The 18,172-nt window shown below is 40.4% G+C and overlaps 1 protein-coding gene across 4 annotated transcripts; it reads left to right on the top strand.

Annotated features, from left to right (window-relative positions):
- Positions 1-4,068: 4,068 nt before the first annotated feature.
- Positions 4,069-17,535, top strand: OCIAD2 (OCIA domain containing 2). Of its 4 annotated transcripts, XM_041458388.1 has the most exons (9): positions 4,075-4,198; positions 6,678-6,753; positions 7,377-7,511; positions 9,872-9,962; positions 10,737-10,790; positions 12,592-12,639; positions 13,646-13,751; positions 14,939-15,026; positions 17,439-17,535. In XM_041458388.1, exons 3-8 carry the CDS (start codon positions 7,452-7,454, stop codon positions 15,018-15,020), a joined length of 441 nt encoding a protein of 146 aa, XP_041314322.1. In that variant the 5' UTR covers positions 4,075-4,198; positions 6,678-6,753; positions 7,377-7,451; the 3' UTR covers positions 15,021-15,026; positions 17,439-17,535. The 4 variants fall into 4 exon arrangements, with proteins under 4 accessions (XP_041314314.1, XP_041314322.1, XP_041314305.1 ...); XM_041458380.1 differs by lacking the exon at positions 6,678-6,753 and having other exon boundaries at positions 4,069-4,198; XM_041458371.1 differs by lacking the exon at positions 6,678-6,753 and having other exon boundaries at positions 7,374-7,511.
- The last annotated feature ends 637 nt before the right edge of the window (positions 17,536-18,172 follow it).

Genomic DNA, 18,172 nt, shown 5'->3' with positions numbered 1-18,172 from the left:
TGAAAATGTGTTTTTAAAAATGGAAATATGTTTTAAATGTCCACAAAAGAACTAAAGTATTTTGATGGAAAAGTTGACCTCAGTAGGGAAGGAAGAATGAGACTCATAGATTTAATGAGCATCTCTGTTTTCTCCAAGTTCCATGTCATTAAAGGCATCTTTCTTTTTCTTCATTAAAGAAAAGTCATATCAGAATAGTCACCAAGCTCACTTATCACTGGATATCAGGATTATGTGAGTGATGACACCATTTCATCTCGCTGTGGTGATGCAAATGGAAGATGAGATCTTTGGCCAGAATAAACGCAGAACATGGCTGCTTTTGGAGCTGCGTAGCGGGAGCGTGAGGCACACAGCGTGTATTCAGCCAATAAATATTCAAAAAAATTTTGCAACCCTTTTTGTAATTACAGTATCTTGTTTCATGGTTCAGAGGTGGAGTTCCAGTAAAACAAGACATGACTGGAATTGTGAACCTGATATGCTTGTGTGGCTTCCATTAAACTCATAATGCAATGAAAACAATGCAAATCCTGACAAATTTACCCATTGTATTCTGGGTACTCTCTCTGAGATTCTTAGTAACTATTAACTTTGGTCTCACTTGGCACAAAGTTACACTCTATTGCTCTCCATAGGGCTAATATATGCACAAGCATCAGAGCAAAAGAGGAGAGACTTTTCAGGTGCAATGTCTTAAATACAAACGTCAGTGCTTGCAAGGCGCTTAGTTACACATATATGTGTAGTAATGCCTTTCACTACATTTTTTTTTTTATTATTCCTGGAGTGCCACAGGTGTACATGACAAAAAAAATAAAGCAAAAGCATTTGATCTTTACAGGAATACAATGATGTCAAACCAGTAAAGTCATGAAAACACCACAGTAGGAGCTTCCACTCACAGAACAAGAAGCATTTGCATTCTAGAGTAATATTTAAGACACTCCTACCCCAAGGCAGACATAAAAAGTTATCTGAATTTAACAGCCCCATAATTACATTGGTTGACAGGGGTAAACTTTTCTAAAGCTAGCGATTGTAAAAAAACACATCTTTATTTGTGTTCAAACTGTAATATAAGTATGTTTTGAAACCCAAGGAAACACATGGCACTTAAAGGAAATTTCAGACCCCTGTGAGAAGTTGTCCTTACATATTGCCTGAGATGCCTGACATGAGCATGATGAAGAAGCAGAAGCAAGTGCCAGAGAAATAGGGGGAAAAAGCATGAAAGTATGAGCACAGATTAGGACTAAAACCACAGCTCTGAATAAAGCAGGAGTGGGCGAGTCTACAGTTAGGCACCTGTCACAATCTCATGGGAAACACAAACACAAGCAGGTCCCTGCAAGCACTTTACTAGGTTCTTCACACTGAGAAGGGAAAATCCTGTATCTTAAACATTTCATAATTACCAACTATTCACTTCTTAAAGATAGCCCAGGCCAAGTATCAAATAGAAGTACATCCAAGAATCACCCAAGACACAGAAAACTTACATGATTCCTTGCAAGTAGTGAGGACAATTTAATGTTTTACTCAGAGGTATGTTGACTGTTTCCTGCTGTGATTTTTCATGTCTTTTCATTCGCCCTTAACTCGTACTCCCATCAGCACGAGAACAATGCCCTGTCGTGTAATTCTTACTTGGTTTTCCGTGCTCTGTTATGGTTACTAAGCAAGGGGGTGGAGCTTTGTTTCACAGGGATTTTCAAGCAATTAACAGGGTTTGATTTTGTAACAGACAGACAAACCATGTTTAACATAAGTGGTAATAGTTCCTCCTGCTGGCATGCACTGCATACATATGTGGAGTGCTTCTGTTAAATATGCACACCAGAAAGGCTTTGCTTTGGTGACTGTGGTGGACCTCAGGACCTGGCAACCCTTCAGTGTTTTCCAAGAGGTTCTTCAGTCAAGCAGCCAGAGCCCTGTAAACCTTCCCTGAGTTTGTGAAATCTCAGTCCCTGATCTGCTTCTACTCTGACAACAGATAATTCCTCAGCCAAACATTCAACTCCATATTGGTCGCTTTATTTTTGGTATCCCTTGGGGTTTATTTCTTTGATGTGTAAAGTTTGTGTTGCTCCGGGAGTGGTAAGAATCTCTTTTGCTTTGTGTTTACTCTTCCAAATCACTAACATTTACTGGTTTCTGTATTGCCTTCTCTCTATTTTTATAACTCTGAAAAACTTTCAGGTAAATCTTGGAAAGAAAGAGTGTTTGAAAAACATATTCAATTCGATAACCAATTTTACATTTAAAGTTACAATGAAAAAGGAGCTTCAACTGATTTTTAAGAGGCACTTTCACACAGAAAGATGCAAGAATCCAAACAGTCCTATCTCTAGGCAATCACTATCCTCAGGCACACACATGAGAAAATTATCATTCCAGTGCTCTTTCACTTTATGTTCAGCTTAAGCTGGACCAGTTAAGTTATTGGTTATGAAGTACTCACTCCACATGGGATTCTCTTGTGTATTGTATTTTTCAGAATAGCATGTAGCCAGTATCTGTTGAAGAGTTTTCATGTATGTTTTCAAGAATACCTCTGAGATCCCAGGAGGTATTAGATACACTTTCAAGACTTGTTTTAGGACAACACTCTTGCCCAGCCTCCATGTGAAAAGCACATTTTGCAGCAGCAAAGTCTGATCATGTGGTTTGGCAGATAAGAGTGGGAGAATAGCCTGGTGAAAGGGACTTCAAGCAGCCAAGACTCATGGAAGCTGAAAGCTTTCTTTGGACTTGAGAAAATTAACTATGATTTATGTTTCTTATGAAACTGAGATGCCAAGGTCATGCAGAAGGAGGAAGTTTAATGGTGATCTCACAGGCTATTCATTTCATGATAAGCACTGAAGTGTCATATCGCCATTTAAGATATTCTACTGAAAATTACTGTCTTGCTGTGAAAAAAAATAAAGCAAAACAAAATAGAAACAGAGACCTTTTTAATTAAAATAAAATGCAGAATAAAACTCAGTTTTATATTTTTGTTTTAGAAAACTTATTCTTAAAGAAAGGCATTGCATTTCTTATTTCAGAGAAAGTAGAATATTTTTTTTAATATTCCTAGAACCCCTCCCACATCCAACTGACATTTTCAGAATAACTTTTTCTTGCAAAATTATTTTTGCTTGATGAAAGTGCCTTTCTTATTTAATTCTTGTTAATATTAGAATTTATTTATTTACTTACATGAGCATTGTAGTATTAAAATCAAAGTACATAAGCAATGCTTTTAATTCCAAAATGGTCAAAGTATAATTTGTTGTTTCTTTTTAAAAGAACAGTATTTCATTTCCAGAAAAAAAATATTTTCAATTCGTAGGACAGACCCCACATGTGGTATGCTGGGCTCCTCACTACAGAAGAAGACAAGAAGTTACTGGAGAGGGTTCAGTGGAGGCCACAAGGATGATGAGAGGTCTGGAGCAGCTCTCTTAGGCAGAGAGACTGCAGGAGCTGGGCCTGTTCAGTCTGCAGAGCAGAAAACCGGGAGGGGGTCTCATCAGTGCATATAACTGTCACAAAGGCAGGTCTCAGAGAATGCTGCCAGATCCTTTTTGGTGGTGCCCAGAAACAGGATGAGGAGCAGTGGCCATAAACTATAACCACAAGAAGTTCCAATTCAGCTTGAGGAAGGTCTTTCCATTGTGAGTGGCAGAGCACTGAACAGGCTGCCCAGGGAGGTCATGGAGTCTCCCTTTCCCTAGGCATTCCAAACCCACCTGGACACATTCCTGTGCCACTTGCTCCAGGTGGCCCTGCCTTGGCAGTGGGGGTTGGACCAGACGACCTCCAGAGGGCCCTTCCAATCCTAAAGATTCCATGATTCTGCTACCTTCATTAACACATACCCTTGCTGAATGAGCGTTCTGAATTTCCGTCGGGAAATCCGAGAACGCGGAATTTTCTTGGCGCGCTCGCCGTTGTCCTGCGGGAGCAGCGCACCGGGAGGCGGGAAGGGCCGGTCCGCCCCGCGGGGCCGAGCTGCGGGCCGTGAGGTGACGGGGGCGGGGCCGGCCGCGCCGCTGTCCCTGCGCCCGGCAGGTGGCGCTGGAGCCCGGCAGCCCGGGCGGGCCGGTTCCCGCCCAGCGCGGCAGGCGGGCACCCGTGGGCTGTGGGGTCAGCCGGGCCGGGTCGGCCCAGTCCAGCCCGTTCTGTTTCCTGCGGCGGCCTGCGAAAGGTAAGAGCAGCGGGGGCCGTGAGTGTCAGACTCCTCCTCTCCGCGCCAAGCGGCTCCGCGGGGCCGGATTTCTCCAGCGTCATGGCGGGGGAAGGCGAGGGTCGGGGCGCGGCTTTGGGCAGGCGGCCCGGGGCAGGCGGCCCTGTGGGGCCTGTGCTGCCGCAGCCCGGCCGCGCCGTGCCCGTCAGCACGCTGAGGTGCTTGAGCGTGTCCAGAGAACGGCAGTGGAGCTGCTGAAGGGTCTGGGTATGAGTCCTGCTAGGAGCGGCTGAGGGCGCTGGGGTGTTTAGCCTCGAGAAAAGGATGCTCGGGGAGACCTTATTGCCCTCTACAACTACCTGGAAGGAGGTTGTAGCCAGGGGAGGATTGGTCTCTTCTTCCAGACGACTAATGGCAGGACAAGGGGACATAGCCTCAAGCTGTGCCAGACGAGGTTCAGGTTGAACATTAGGAAGAATTTCTTCACAATAAGTATGATTATACAATGGAATGGATGTGACACTTAGTGCCACGTTGGCAAGGTGATGTTTGGTCATAGTTTGGACTCGATGATCTTAGAGGCCTTTTCCAGCCTAATTGGTTCTGTGATTCTAGGACAGAAATGCTCTGTGCTGGCCGGGTGTGCGCTGCCCTGGGTGGGGGCACTGAGCAGGTGTGGGGCATTCCCCAGCGCCATGCTCTCAGGTTGTTGGTAGGGCCCTTTTCATTGACTACACAGTGCAGCTACTCTGTAGACTCACCTTTGTTTTAATCTCAGGCTCTTATTTCAAAAAGCCAGTTCAGATAGGTGTGAAACATCATGTTGAGGCTTGTCATCTTCCTCTTCCTTGAAGTGCGTCCCTGAAATCTTTGATGAGTGGTGCCTGCCCTGGGCATCACAGCCCACTGCGTGGACCAGTTGATACATGCAATTTTGGCTCTCCCTCTCTTCTCCCAAGTAGCCCTAGAAATTATGGGGTCATTATTCCTATTCAGAAGGAGGCTTTTTATTGAAAACACAGTGTATGAAGTTGACAACTCTCATATTTGAAAAACTTAGCTATCTTCTTGCATACTGCTTCTTTGTCATCCCATTAGAGGTATTCAAACTGTGAGATTTTTTTCAGGAGCCTAAGATTAGCATTTTCTTCTGTTAATGAATAAATTATCCAGAACATTTCTTGTAAAAGATGAATAAGTTTTTTGACTATTTGATATTTGCAAACCACTTTGGTTTAATCTTGTATTACACAGGCATTACATTTAAACAGAATAATATAATTGAATAATTCTTCCCAGAATATACACTTAATTGTTGCACTAAGAATTATGTGTAAGGTTGAGAAAACAACAATGAGTATTGCAGAAAATTACAAGAAATTATATTTCTCCAGTAAGCTAATGGAAATAGAGTTATTTTTTGGGATAACAGTTGTCTTTCCAAGACACAGGGCCTTGAAATATTGGAACACTTTACATTCCTCAGATAGGAGACAGCTTGTCTCTAGATATGAATATTAATAATTCAGTTACATAATATTTTGATGACATCAACTCTGTCTCTTTGTTTCATTCTTGCCAGTATAGCTCTCAGCTTTCATCCCATGTGGGAGCTGTACCACAAGGCTGCTTAAAGGGCTAAATATTTTTGGGGTTCTTCATTATGTTGAAGCAGTAGCATAGGTGAATAACTTCTAATTCAGGAGAAACGTGTACTTAGGACAATATAGGAGGCCCATGGCAAACTTCAAATAGTTATAATCTTTATTTATACCCACACTTTTCCCTTCATTTTATTTTATTTATTTTCCTCCTGTGACTCAGCTGTTTTATTATCATGAAAAAGACAAGCACTTTAAATCTGTTGCAACATTTAGAAACTGTTTCCAGTGATTATTTTATGCAGCCGTCAGTACAAGTAAGCTTTCTGAGTAGATAAGAATAAGAAAGCAGATAAGAAAAGAAAATTTTATTAATTTTTGATTGACACAAGCCACTTTAAAGTTTTATGCATCTTTCTTATATTTTATGTCATTTTTTTGCATTAAGTGACAAGAGACTGATGAAAATTAAATTGTTCTCAGATTGAGGAAGACGGTGTAGAGCTGTGAGCTTTCCTCATAGAATATGGGTTTTCAAACTTACAGTTTTTCAAAGACACAGTGATCATTGTAATTTTTGTGAGTGTCTAAGAATGAAGTGCAGATTGGTGTGAATTCAATGCTTTATTTAAGTTTTTTTACCAAGGGGATGGGAGGTTGTGTTGCTTCTATTGTTTAAAAAAGGCTTTGCTGTCTGAATATCTAGTGTATATGAAGCAGTTGTTGCTTGAACTTCATAGCTGTGTAACTGACCCCAAAATAAGTGCAGGAAGTGGTTTATACAGTAATATTATAAATGCAAAAAACCATTTAGGTCAGTAAATTGTTGCATATCTTTTCTATTTAACTCTGCCCTTTGCAGTCACTTTAGCCTTGCTCAGTGCCACCATTCTCAGCAGGTACTTTCAAAAAAGGAGACTTCAGAAAAGGACCCTCCATGTTAATAAGGTGCCAGACCACGCAGCAAAGTGCTAGGTAAAAATCACAATTTAGATTGTTTGAAGTACTCTAGAAATAAATGAGTTTCCTTATTGCTTTTCTCTAGCGGCATGGCTCTCAGGCATGGAAGATTGCAACTCTAAAACTCTTTGGAATCTATTTATTCTTTTGTGTTATTTTTTTAAAGGATGTTTGTAACTGAATTGGGGTTTTGGAGATACAGATGTGGTTTGTGATAGTGATTGCTTGGTGGGTCCCATGGAATCCAGGTTTCAGATGATGGCAGTGAGGATAGAAGTAGTGCAGTAATTCTGGACAGCACGCTAAAGAGGCTGTTCTTGGACCTGCAATACATTAAAAAATTAGAAAGGTTTGCAATTACCTGCTCGTATTTATTTTCATTTCTTTATGATTGAACATACTATACTAGGTCATGATTCAGCATTTAACTGTAGTTACTGACTTACCTGTTTAAGTTACACCCAACTCGGTGTTGCTGATAAGTGATAAGCTGTGCTGTAAATTGTGTATCAAGTGACTGGATGCTATTTGCTGTAAAAAATACACACCTTTGAACCTGGTCATTTTTCTTTCTAGATGAACATTGGACTTGCGAATATCAGTATGATATCTTGACTTTTTACCTTTCTACCTAGCAGAAGGAGAAGTAGCCAAGCATAAAACGCATAGCTTCTGCTGAACAAGAGCAGTAGCAGACTACAAGGAAAGAGACAATGTCTTCTGAAACAGGTCAACAGGGAAGTCAGACACCTCCAATAAAACAACCTGGATGGGTAAGCTGGGTTTCCTCCCTTATATTTCAATGCTATTGCTAATGAATAACAGATTTTGCCTCAGTTGCTCTTATTGAAGAGAGAAGTAGGTGTCTGTTAGCTTAAGCATACAGATGAAGAGAGGAAAGGATGGCGTGTTATTTTTCCTCGTTCACTGTGCTCAGAGGGCTAGGACTTGTGAATCTTAAGGCTCTGATTTATGCCCTCAGTTATGAGCTGGCATGGCTGTGGTGTCTGAGTACAAGTCCAGTACAGCCTGTCCCCATCAAGCTCTGCATGCACATGTTCAGAAGGGGACAAGGGAACAATACAGCACAAGAATCGGGTCTACAGCTCTACAGAAGATGAACATTCTCCTCTGAAGGAGACATCGAGGAATTTAAATGTGATATGACTTTTTGCTAACCAGTCACTACCAGAGGGCAGCAAAACTGGGCTGTTCTGCAAGGAAGAGGCACAAGTGACAGCAGGGTGGCAGGGGCTGGGGCCTCGGGTACAGGGAGCACAGTATCACTGTACCCAAAAAGAGGAGGAGAGCAGATCCAATGATGTTAACCAGGGTCAGCTTACAGTCAGTTCAGTGATTGCCAGGCAAGTCTGATGCTAAGCTGAGTGATCAGGTTAGCAAGGCAGGGTAAGGATCTCCATGGTATAGCTACAGCACAGACAAGGCAAGGGCCTGAGCTTATATACAGCTCCTGAACTGAAGGGCAGAGGCCCTGCGCAAAGTTTATTGCTGCTTTCTCTGAGCTTTTCTGTTTTCAGCAGTCTAACTCGGTGTTACACAATTGTGCCATGGTAGAGCTGACTCTGAGCCCAAGCAACTAAACAGCTGGCAGGGTGTGTATGAAGGCAGAAAGGTTGCAAAGCCTGTTGGTGCACTTGGGGCTCTGACATGCATTTCCTTATCTTTCAGTCAGCCTGTTTGTGTTTTACTGTATTTGTTATGACCTTGCTCTGAAACCAGTTTGAAGCGGTTCTGTATGATCTGGAGTGGAGCCAATTCTGCATTGTCTGCCCAGCACCACCATTAACTTTTGTAGGAGCAGTGCTTGAAAAAAGGCTGAGATATCAATTACCTATAATGTGAAATGTGTGGCTATGGCCAATAAATGCATTTCCTCATTATGGCTATAAAATCATGCATAAAGAAGTCAGGCATAACAGGAGATAGAATCCTGTAATAGATGAATGTGCTCTTCTTTCCATTTTCCAAGGCATTGCTTCTTCTATGATGGTTTTTCTTTGAAGAATGCATATGTTTGAAGATGATGTGTTTTTACAGAAAAAATGTTAAAATTTCAATTAATTTTAACTTAATGACGGCTCCTTTGCCTTGGCTTTTCTTGCTGAGCACAATGTCACGGTATGGAATTGGAGTGTTCTTTGGATCAGCTGGGGTCAGCTGTCCCAGCTATGTCCCTTACCAAACTCTTCTACATCCCCAGCCAATTTGCCGTTGGGGCAGCCTGAGAAACAAAAAAGGCCTTGACTCTGTGTAAGGTCTACTCAGCAGTAATTAAATATCCCTGTATTGTAAAGACTGGTTTGGTCATAAATCCAAAACCTAGCACCATACTGGTTACTGTGGAGAAAATAAACTCTCGTCCAGTAGAAGCCAGTACACCCATTTATCTCAGATGTCTGATAACAGCACTGCAAATGCTAACACTGAGTCTTTTGTTAAAGAAAGAAAAATAATCCTCATATGTTTACATGTCAATACCTTGGACAGTAGAATGCAAGGAGAATACTGTCACTTTTTCCTCACAATCACAATGGGTGAAAAAAGAGCTACCTTCGGGAAGTCTGTTGGCAGCCTGATTTGTACTAGGGTGAAGCCAGTATGGTTGAGTTCAGTTAATGCCATGGATATATTTAAATTGCTCAGAGAGAAAGTTCTACTAGTGAGGAGTCTGGCAGAATTTATGTTGACTCTCTTCTAATACTTGCAAAATCTGCTCTTATTGAACTTCAATTGTTCAGAGCAGAACTTGATTTTTGAAAACTGCCACTCTGTCTTTATTTCCTGTCATTTCTTTCTGGGAGACATAATGTAGCTCATGAGAATGAAATGGCTAACAGACATAAAACAATATGCTTCTAGGGTAAGCAGCAGCTCAGCAATTTTAGGAAAGTAAAGATCAACAAGATGGGTTGTTTAAACTTAAAACCTATATAGTTCTTTCTGTTTCTGTATTGGGGTATCAAGATTTCATCATACTGCTAGCAACAGAATAAGGAGTTTTGCTTGGAGGTTTTTGTATTTTTTTTTTTATAATTTATCTTCTTTAATTAATTCAATTTTTTTCTTCCTGTGAGATTAAATTTGGTAAACTAATCCAGGTTTATGCTTTCAGCCAATGTTATTTTGTCCCATGTCCCAAATTCAAGACAGAGAGATTGCAAGAATCGTTAAAGAATGCAAACAGGAAAGTTTTTGGTACAGAGGTGAGTGATCCAAAGTCATTCTTACCACACTTACCACATAGAATGACTTCTTGATGTATGTATGCAAAACTGTCTGCAAAATGTTTTTTTGTTGGAACACTGTTGTGGGTTAAGTGTTGTATTCTTCAAGGTTTAATTGAATTATTTGCATCATTGTTGTAGGTAAAGGTGGTTGAATTGAGGTCTTGCTTAGTAGGAACTTCAGCAGTTGCAGAGTTGGTTACAACCATCTAAGGAATGTTTTACTTTGTTACATACTTATCCTTGCCTTTGAATGGAAGGCAGGCACCGCTACGTGTCTTTGATTTGTGAAATTCCAAGTGTGTTAGGACAGCTAAAAAGATCAGTGCTTGGTGTTTTAGTACCTTTACTTCCACCCTCTCAGTTTGTATCTAAATTACATATTTCCTGAATGGAGAAGATTGAAAAGGGTTTCAGCATTTTATTGGAGCTGCTGTCATTACAAGTATTGCAGTAGTTAGACGAGATATTCAGATTGTGGAATCTATTATTTAATAAATATATATGTATTGCATTAGCTCCAGATGTTACAGCATGGCTGATGTCTGGCACTGTGTGAGAACATCTTGGCTTTGAAGAGAATGTAATCTGAATGAGCAGATGTAACAGGTGATTAAGACAGTAGGAAAAGTTAATGTTTAGAAATAATGTTTTTACATTAGAAACAGAAAACATTTAATGTATAAGAGAGTATTTACCAAATACTTAGCAAATTTTGGCTGATACCAGCTACTTTCCTTTTCATTTTCACAGCTCTTCCTTTATCTCTTGGGAGCATGCTTGTCACCCAGGGGCTAATCTCAAAAGGTAAAGATAAAAAAATACATCATTAAAGTGCTGTTTTTCAAGATCCATATTCTTCTCACTCATTACCATAATTGCTGTGGTGATTTGATTATTATGTGTGCATTGCTACAGTCGTTTTTTCACAAGAGCATGAACTGAAAAGAGAATTTGCAAATCCAAAGACTGGTGGCTGGATTTTGTCATCATGATCATGTGTAGTTGAGTAGAGTCTTCACTGGGGCAGCTCGCAGGGCAGAGCTGTACAACCTGAGCAGGGTGTTAGAATCGGGTACTGGAGCTCTGACTGTTGTTCTGTTTGAAAAGGCTGGCAATGTTTTGACAGTGACCATGTGTCAATGGTCCTACAGCTTTGGTGCAAAGGGACAAGGAGTACTGCCAGAGTGGGGAGACAGAGAGCTTTCTGTAGAGATGGCTCACGATCTGCAGGCTAACACAAAGGAAAATTGTATTCTGTTTATGTGGTGAATGTGCCTGGTTCTATGCATGGCGCCTTCAGTTTCCCTGCTGGGGGCCTGGACTATATATAAGGTAGAGGTTGGTGTTTTGGGGAGAGAGTGAGGGGCATCCACCCTGAAGTCTGCTAAGCTGTATCACAAGAGGCTGATGTGGGTTCCCTACTCCATCCTTGACCTATGAGCTTGTAGGAAGACAGGCAGGGAGGGAGTAAGAGTGTGTCAGAGAAGGATTACACATTGGAAAAAGGGTGAGCAGTGACAGGAAGGGCCCCGGGGCTGTCTCTGCAGCTAACGTGCCAACCTCTGGCACCAGGTACTCTCAGTTTCTGTTCAGTATACTTGGATGTTTCTGATCAGCTGTGAAATAACAAATGCTCTTAGTAAATAATCATTACTGTGTGTCACCAGCTGGAGGGGGGTGATTAGAAACAAACAACACTTTTGTTCCTCCCTCCCCCGAGAGACCCGATATAAAATTGTATAGATCACAGTGGGCAAAGGCCCTTGTGCTTAGCATAGGCTGAATACTTCTCTGTCTAAATTCTTTCTTCTGATGGCTGCACACAGTACCCTGCCTCTAGAAGATGCTGTAGCTTCTAAGCCTCATTATTTCTGTCTGAATGCATGTAACAGTGCAACCAGTGTTTACTTGCCTTCCCTTTGCCACGGTAATCGTGCTATGTGGAGCCCTCCTCCACAGCATGGCATTCCTCTGCCAGACACAGTTCTCAGAGGAATACTGGTTTTACCTCCTGAGATTAACTTGGGGAATGTGGATTTTGGTGGAAAAGCTAAAGATAATTTTTTGCTTTTCTTATTTAGCACACTGTGTTCTCCTCTTAAAGGCCAAAATGTGTGATCCTTCCTCTCCAGAGGGGAAGTCTAGATATCAGTTTTAATTGATAGCCACAGAAAGCTACCAAAGAGCAGTTTCATCCTACTTATCACAGCACAAGGAGCTGGACCCTGTGTGAGAGATTTCATTTTGCTGTTTTATATGCAGAGTTGGTTTGTGCTGAAACATAAACCACCATCACTTCCTCTGCAGTGCTGCAGGTGTCACCAGTGGCAGACATGTTGCTTTCATGTTGGTTTACACTCTCAACTCCTGCCTGAACTGAATCCTGCAAAGTCCAGATTCTCTTCCTCCTATGACTCTGTAAGACTGCCCGAAAACACATGCACTATGAACTAGTAGAATAGAAAGTGCCCTGATGTACTGAAATCTGAGTTAGTGGGCTTCATACCATCCTCACCTTAAGAAATGCAAAATCTGTAGGAAAATTAGTGCTGGTTTTGAGTGCTGGTGAGTGAATAAGCTTTCTGACTATTTCCTTTTATTGTAGGCATTTTCTCAGCAAGCCCAAGATTTGGTCCATACCCCAAGATGGCACGTAAGTTGTACCCAATTCTAAAAGGAAAGAAAAGGTTCTTTACAGGCAATATGCCTGCTAAGATGCAACTCTCTGAATTTCTTTCCAAAATCTTCTTTTTTTGCAATTGATATGTCACCCCAGCAGATTAGGAAATCAGTTTCTTTATGTGTTTAAAAATAAATGTATGAAACAAGATTCTTCTAATGTAAATATTTTCAGTAGCAGCTTATATTTATGTAATGCAGTCTCTCAAATTGGTATAAACTTTAGTCTCCACTTTGTTTTATCAATTATGTCATCTCATTGATCAGCTGTGCTTGGCAGATTGTACAACTTACGGTATCAAGAAGTCATGACACTATAATATATAAAATAGTATGGTCCTTTTCATGTGTTTGTTTGATTGATCTCAGTTGTCTAATTCAGAACCATGGATTGATAAAGAAAACAAACAGAAGCACAGAAACTGTACTGTACAGTAAGGTGGCTCATAAATTACAAGAAATTAAATAGATTCCCTTTCCAGCAGAAATTCAGCAGGAAATCAAGGACATTGAAGTAGTCTTTTATTCTGACTCTAGTGAGTGAAAGCCACAGTGCAACAGCATGGCAAGCTGATGTTCCAGCTTCTTAGAAGGCCAGAGAAGTTGGTGTTAAAAGTGTGATCATTAGAAGTAAATCATGGTGTGCAATCAAAGGCAAGAACTATTAGTGCTGACATTTTGAATTAATTTTATTTGTGTAATCTGGTCCTTTAAATATTATCTCCTTTTCCTGTACACAGGTATATTATATCCTTTTTCTGTATCAATTATTTCGGACCAGTTGTTCTCTCTCATGATAGGTAACTGGTTTTCAGTAGTTATTGAATTCACCCCTGTAAACCCTGTATAACTTCACATGTGTTTGTGACATGTTCTGAGAAGATGTGGTACAGAATTTGTTACATGATTAAAGTGGAGCCAGTAGCCCACTCCTGATTTAAGCTCTTGTATTAACAAGGTATTGTTATCTGTCTCTGTAGTTGCTGGTGTCTTGGGTTTTGCCATTGGAAGGATGTCATACATGGGAGAATGCAAAAAAAAGTTTCAGAAAATTGGTATTGCACCGTTTTGTCCACAACAAAAAAGGTCTGTACTAATGTAAATTATTAAGCCTAGATCAAAATAGTCTAAAACACACTTAAAATTATATGCAGCAAAACTATGAATTTAAGTTCTGTGATTAGATCCTGAGGTTCTAGTCATTGTCTTGGACTATATATTGCAGTATTAGAAACTACTACACATTCTTCAGAAAATGCAAATTAAAATCATTGTAATACCTGTTACTAGGATATCCATTATTTAAATGAAACTATTGTACTTTTAGGTGTGATGTGACAACAGTCACTCATTCTCTTTTCATCTAGTGCTATACTGCTAGATTGTCCATGTTATCACTTCCATCCTTTGAGTCTTCCTTTGGGACATACCAGGCCAAATATGCTACAGATTTTTTTTATAATGTTCTCATATTTTAACAACAATGTCAATCTCAGGCCGTATTCCAACCTCCCTCTCCTCTATGGCTTTGCCCAACCTCCTGCTGTCGTGCCAAGCCATGAAGAGCACAAGCTGAGGGGGTGCTTTTTCCACCTTGCACCTCTAACCATAGAATAGATCTCAGTGGTTGACTTCTGTCACCTGGTGCCTCCAACTTCACATAAAGTACTCCTTCACGTCAAATCAGACTCTGACTTCCTTCCCAGCTCCTCCTTCAGCTGCCTGTTGTACTCTCCATTCTCAATATGGCTTCTGGTATAAACCTTGCACTCACAGAACACATTTCCACAAATCCTATGCCAAAAATCATTCTCCTTTGTCTTTCCACATCTTTCCCCCAGAGCAGCATGAGCTTTTATGCCTATAAAAGTACCTGACTGATAATGGGAAGCTTCTTCATTGTTCATCTATTTCTCTACTTCTATTCTTCCCCCACATAACAAAGTATATACTTGGTATTACACGAAATGTTGCACACCTTATTCCTGGCTCGGTTTGCTCCTAGGTACAATGGCAAGGACTGTCCTTTGCTGCTTAGAAAATTCTGTTATATTTTGGCAATTGCTAGAAGGAGTAATTAATACTAATTAATGGGCATTTATTCCCCGAGACATTTAGATGTCATATTTTGCAGTTTATATCCCATATTACAAAAATTGGGGAATCTAGTCAAGAGATTACTTCTTCAAGAATTTTTGCCACCATGCTCTATGATTGTATAAGAAGAAATCCAGCAAAATTCTTCAATGTTTTATTTGATTTCAATATTGTAGGAAGTGTCATCATACTTGCAAAGAATGTAAGGCAAAATTGGGATCGAATGAGAGAGAAGGTTCAAGTCCTTCAACAGCTTAGTGCCAGGTAGGCAACCTTGTAATTTTTTTTAAAAATCTCATTTTATTTTCCATGGTGAATGGTATTCTTCTTTTGAACAATATAGTGCAAATAACAGATTTTAACAATGGATCAAAATCCAAGCATTACTCAAGGAAATATTCTGTGTTTGTAATTCCTGGTTAATTTTGCTTCTTAATTTTTACCTTGCATACCTTTCATACTAATTTTAAATCCCCCATCTCTGTGGAATTTTTTTCTTTAGCTGTAGCTGAGTATTGATGATTGACCTAAGTGGAATTAATTTGGATTGACCGCTTGTATTAAAACAAATACAACTCCTTTCAACTTCCAGCTTGTTTTACTTAAGAATCAAATAATTATGGATTTTGTTGATATTTAGAAATGCATTGAAATATTGATAACTAAAAGCAGACACAGGTGGGTGTGGGTTTTTTCCATTCAGTACTACAGTTTGGCTAGAGCCTTAGTGGGGTAGCGTAATAGTGGTGCAAGAGCAGTCTGCTGTGGTGGGGCAGGGGACATGGCTCCTGTGGTGTTCTCACCCCAGAAAGGGGGAAGTTCCCTCTGTGGAAAAGGAGGGTTTACAGGGGTAGAAAGTAGGCAAGTGTTTAAAAGGACTTGCACTCTATGAAAAACAGGCCAGGAGCTGGGTTTTTAAAGAATGCTTTCACACTGTCTGCTTGTGGTGAGCTGGCCTACATTTCTCACAGGCAGGAGAATGTGTGAAAGTGTTTGCAAGTAGCTCAGCTGCCTGCAAGAGAGGAGAGCAGAGGGCCTGTTTGAAACCCTGCCATGGGAGTTTACACAGCTAAGAACAGAAGTCTGACACATAAATTGTTGGATTGAGTCTAGCATATATAATGTACAAATTCGGACAAGAATATTGGTAATGGTGCCTTTTTTAATCCAAAGTGCATGCCCACAGACAGTCTCTAAGGAGGAATATCCTAACGGAACCTGTTTACTTGCCCAGATGAGAGACTTTGATGGACTTTTGCTATGCAACAGTACATTGTGGCAGTGGGGATTGAAAAGAGTTTTCAGAGTCCTTAAAGAGGGCAGTAGAATAAAGTCCTGATTTTAATCAGCTTTGCTACTGCAAAGGTTCAGCATTTTATATGAAGTGCTGCAAGTGCTCAGCCACTAGCAGAAAATGCACTTTGGCTTAGGCTCACCTAACAGGGTTGTGCCAAAAGAAGCAGTGTTTCTCTTGTGCCAGCTATAGAGATCACAAAGTGAGCTGGCGCTCCAGGCCACCTCACTGCTCTACTTTGGTATGAGGACAGGGGTAAAAAAATCCCCCAAAACTTTCTGAAGGGTTTCTTGCTATTGCCAGCACGAAGGAGGAAGTGAGCCAGACTTAGATAACTCTGAATAAATAACACTCTAAATCCATTAGCACCTATGAGCTTAATTAACGTTTTGCAATGCTGCTGATTAACTGCTTTTGAAGATTTTGTTTTAAATAAATGTTTACGTAGGCTCAAATAAGGACCCCAAAGTATATTTAATTGAGAATGGTCATTTACTAGCAATTACCTGTGTAGAGGAATCAAATATTTATTATGGCATTTACCTCTGCTGTTTGTCAGAGCTGCAGCTTGCTGAACCTTCAATCCAAACACATCTTATTTTTCAGCCTTCCTCTGTGAGCTGACAATATTTTCTTCTGGTACGCAAGTACCAATTAGCTTTTAAATAAATTGAAAATTGTCTCAAATACAGAGAAGCCTTGCAGCTTTTAGAGGGGAAGAACACAGGATGCCACAGGCCCCTCTCCTTGTTTTCTTCCTGTAATGGGTCCTGAAAGTTCTACTGTGGAACCTGTTCCCTGCTCCAGCTCACATGTTCATCAAAGACCTTGATTGCTGCACATTTTACCAGCAGCTTAGATCTTCTTGTTTGATTTTTATAAGGTCTTGAAAGCTTGGTCAAAAAATTAGTTTGAAAACAAATGTAAGTGTATTTCTTTCAAGTTTTGATTGCTGTAATGAAAAAGCCATTCTATTTGGGCCAGTGTGGTATTTTGAATTTGCCACAAATCAATTCTGATGGACAGGTTTAGAAACTTAGGAAAAGAAGTACTGTAAGCATTATGATGTTTTCTGTGTTGTTAAACATCTTCTATGTTTCAATAAAAATTCTTAATTTAGCATGCTGTGCTCTGAAAATGTGCAGAGCCCCTGCTGAGCACATCTTGCTACTGTCCATGCAAAGGATATGGTGCAAGCTCTGGCAGTACCTAGGAAGACCACTCAGATAAAATTGTATTCATGTTTAGGAGTCCAAAGGCAATGTCTTTTTTCTTGAAGGGCTCTGGAATGTTCTCAGAGAAATCACCAAGAAGCTCCATGTTTCACATTGAAAGCAAGGTGGCACTCACATAAATAACAGGTCATTTTACTCTGTTTACAGATGTGGTGAACACGATTAAAACCTTATGGACCATCTTCTTTCAAGGCACTTTCCTGTAGACTAGAAATAATAATAATTTTGTGATTCAATCTCTTAAGATTTGGTATAAATTGACTTATTTGAAATAGTTGCATATTGTTACATAGCTCTATACTAAATACCAGTTTTTTGAAATGCACTTTTTGAAATACACTCCTCTCTTTTCAGCACATATTGGTTTATTTTCCTCTCTTCAATGCAATTTAGCTCTTAGTACTGAAAAATTACATTTGTCTATTGTATTTAGATGCTGGCAATGCTTTGTGTAACAGACAGAGTGGTTTATGTTGGAATGTTTGTCTGTGTCAAACGGAAAGGGTGTGAGGATGTTTAAATGGTTTGCACAGTGAAGCAGCTATCCAGTCTGAGCTGACCCCTTGGTTGTGGAGTACTTTAAGAGTACCCAATTCAGGGTATTGTCAGACTGCAGTTACTGTGCTGAACCAACTTCCCATAAGCCAATTTTACACAAAGGGCTGCTTTGCCAGGGATACCAAAATCATGAACAAGAACACACAATATTTTGGAACAGCTTATGGTTGCATAAAATCTGAGGCCACCAGATGCTGAGAAAACCCCAAACCTAGATAGCACAGGCTCTCTACAAACAGCAGGACACAGTCTTCCATGAAACATCTCAGTAAATCAAAAGCAGGCACTTCCCCTAAACACAGTGATGGCTTTCATATGGAAAT

This window comes from Pyrgilauda ruficollis, unplaced genomic scaffold (assembly GCF_017590135.1).
Source record: "Pyrgilauda ruficollis isolate IOZ18807 unplaced genomic scaffold, ASM1759013v1 scaffold1, whole genome shotgun sequence".
NCBI lineage: Eukaryota > Metazoa > Chordata > Aves > Passeriformes > Passeridae > Pyrgilauda > Pyrgilauda ruficollis.
This window is presented reverse-complemented; position numbering and strand designations above follow the sequence as displayed.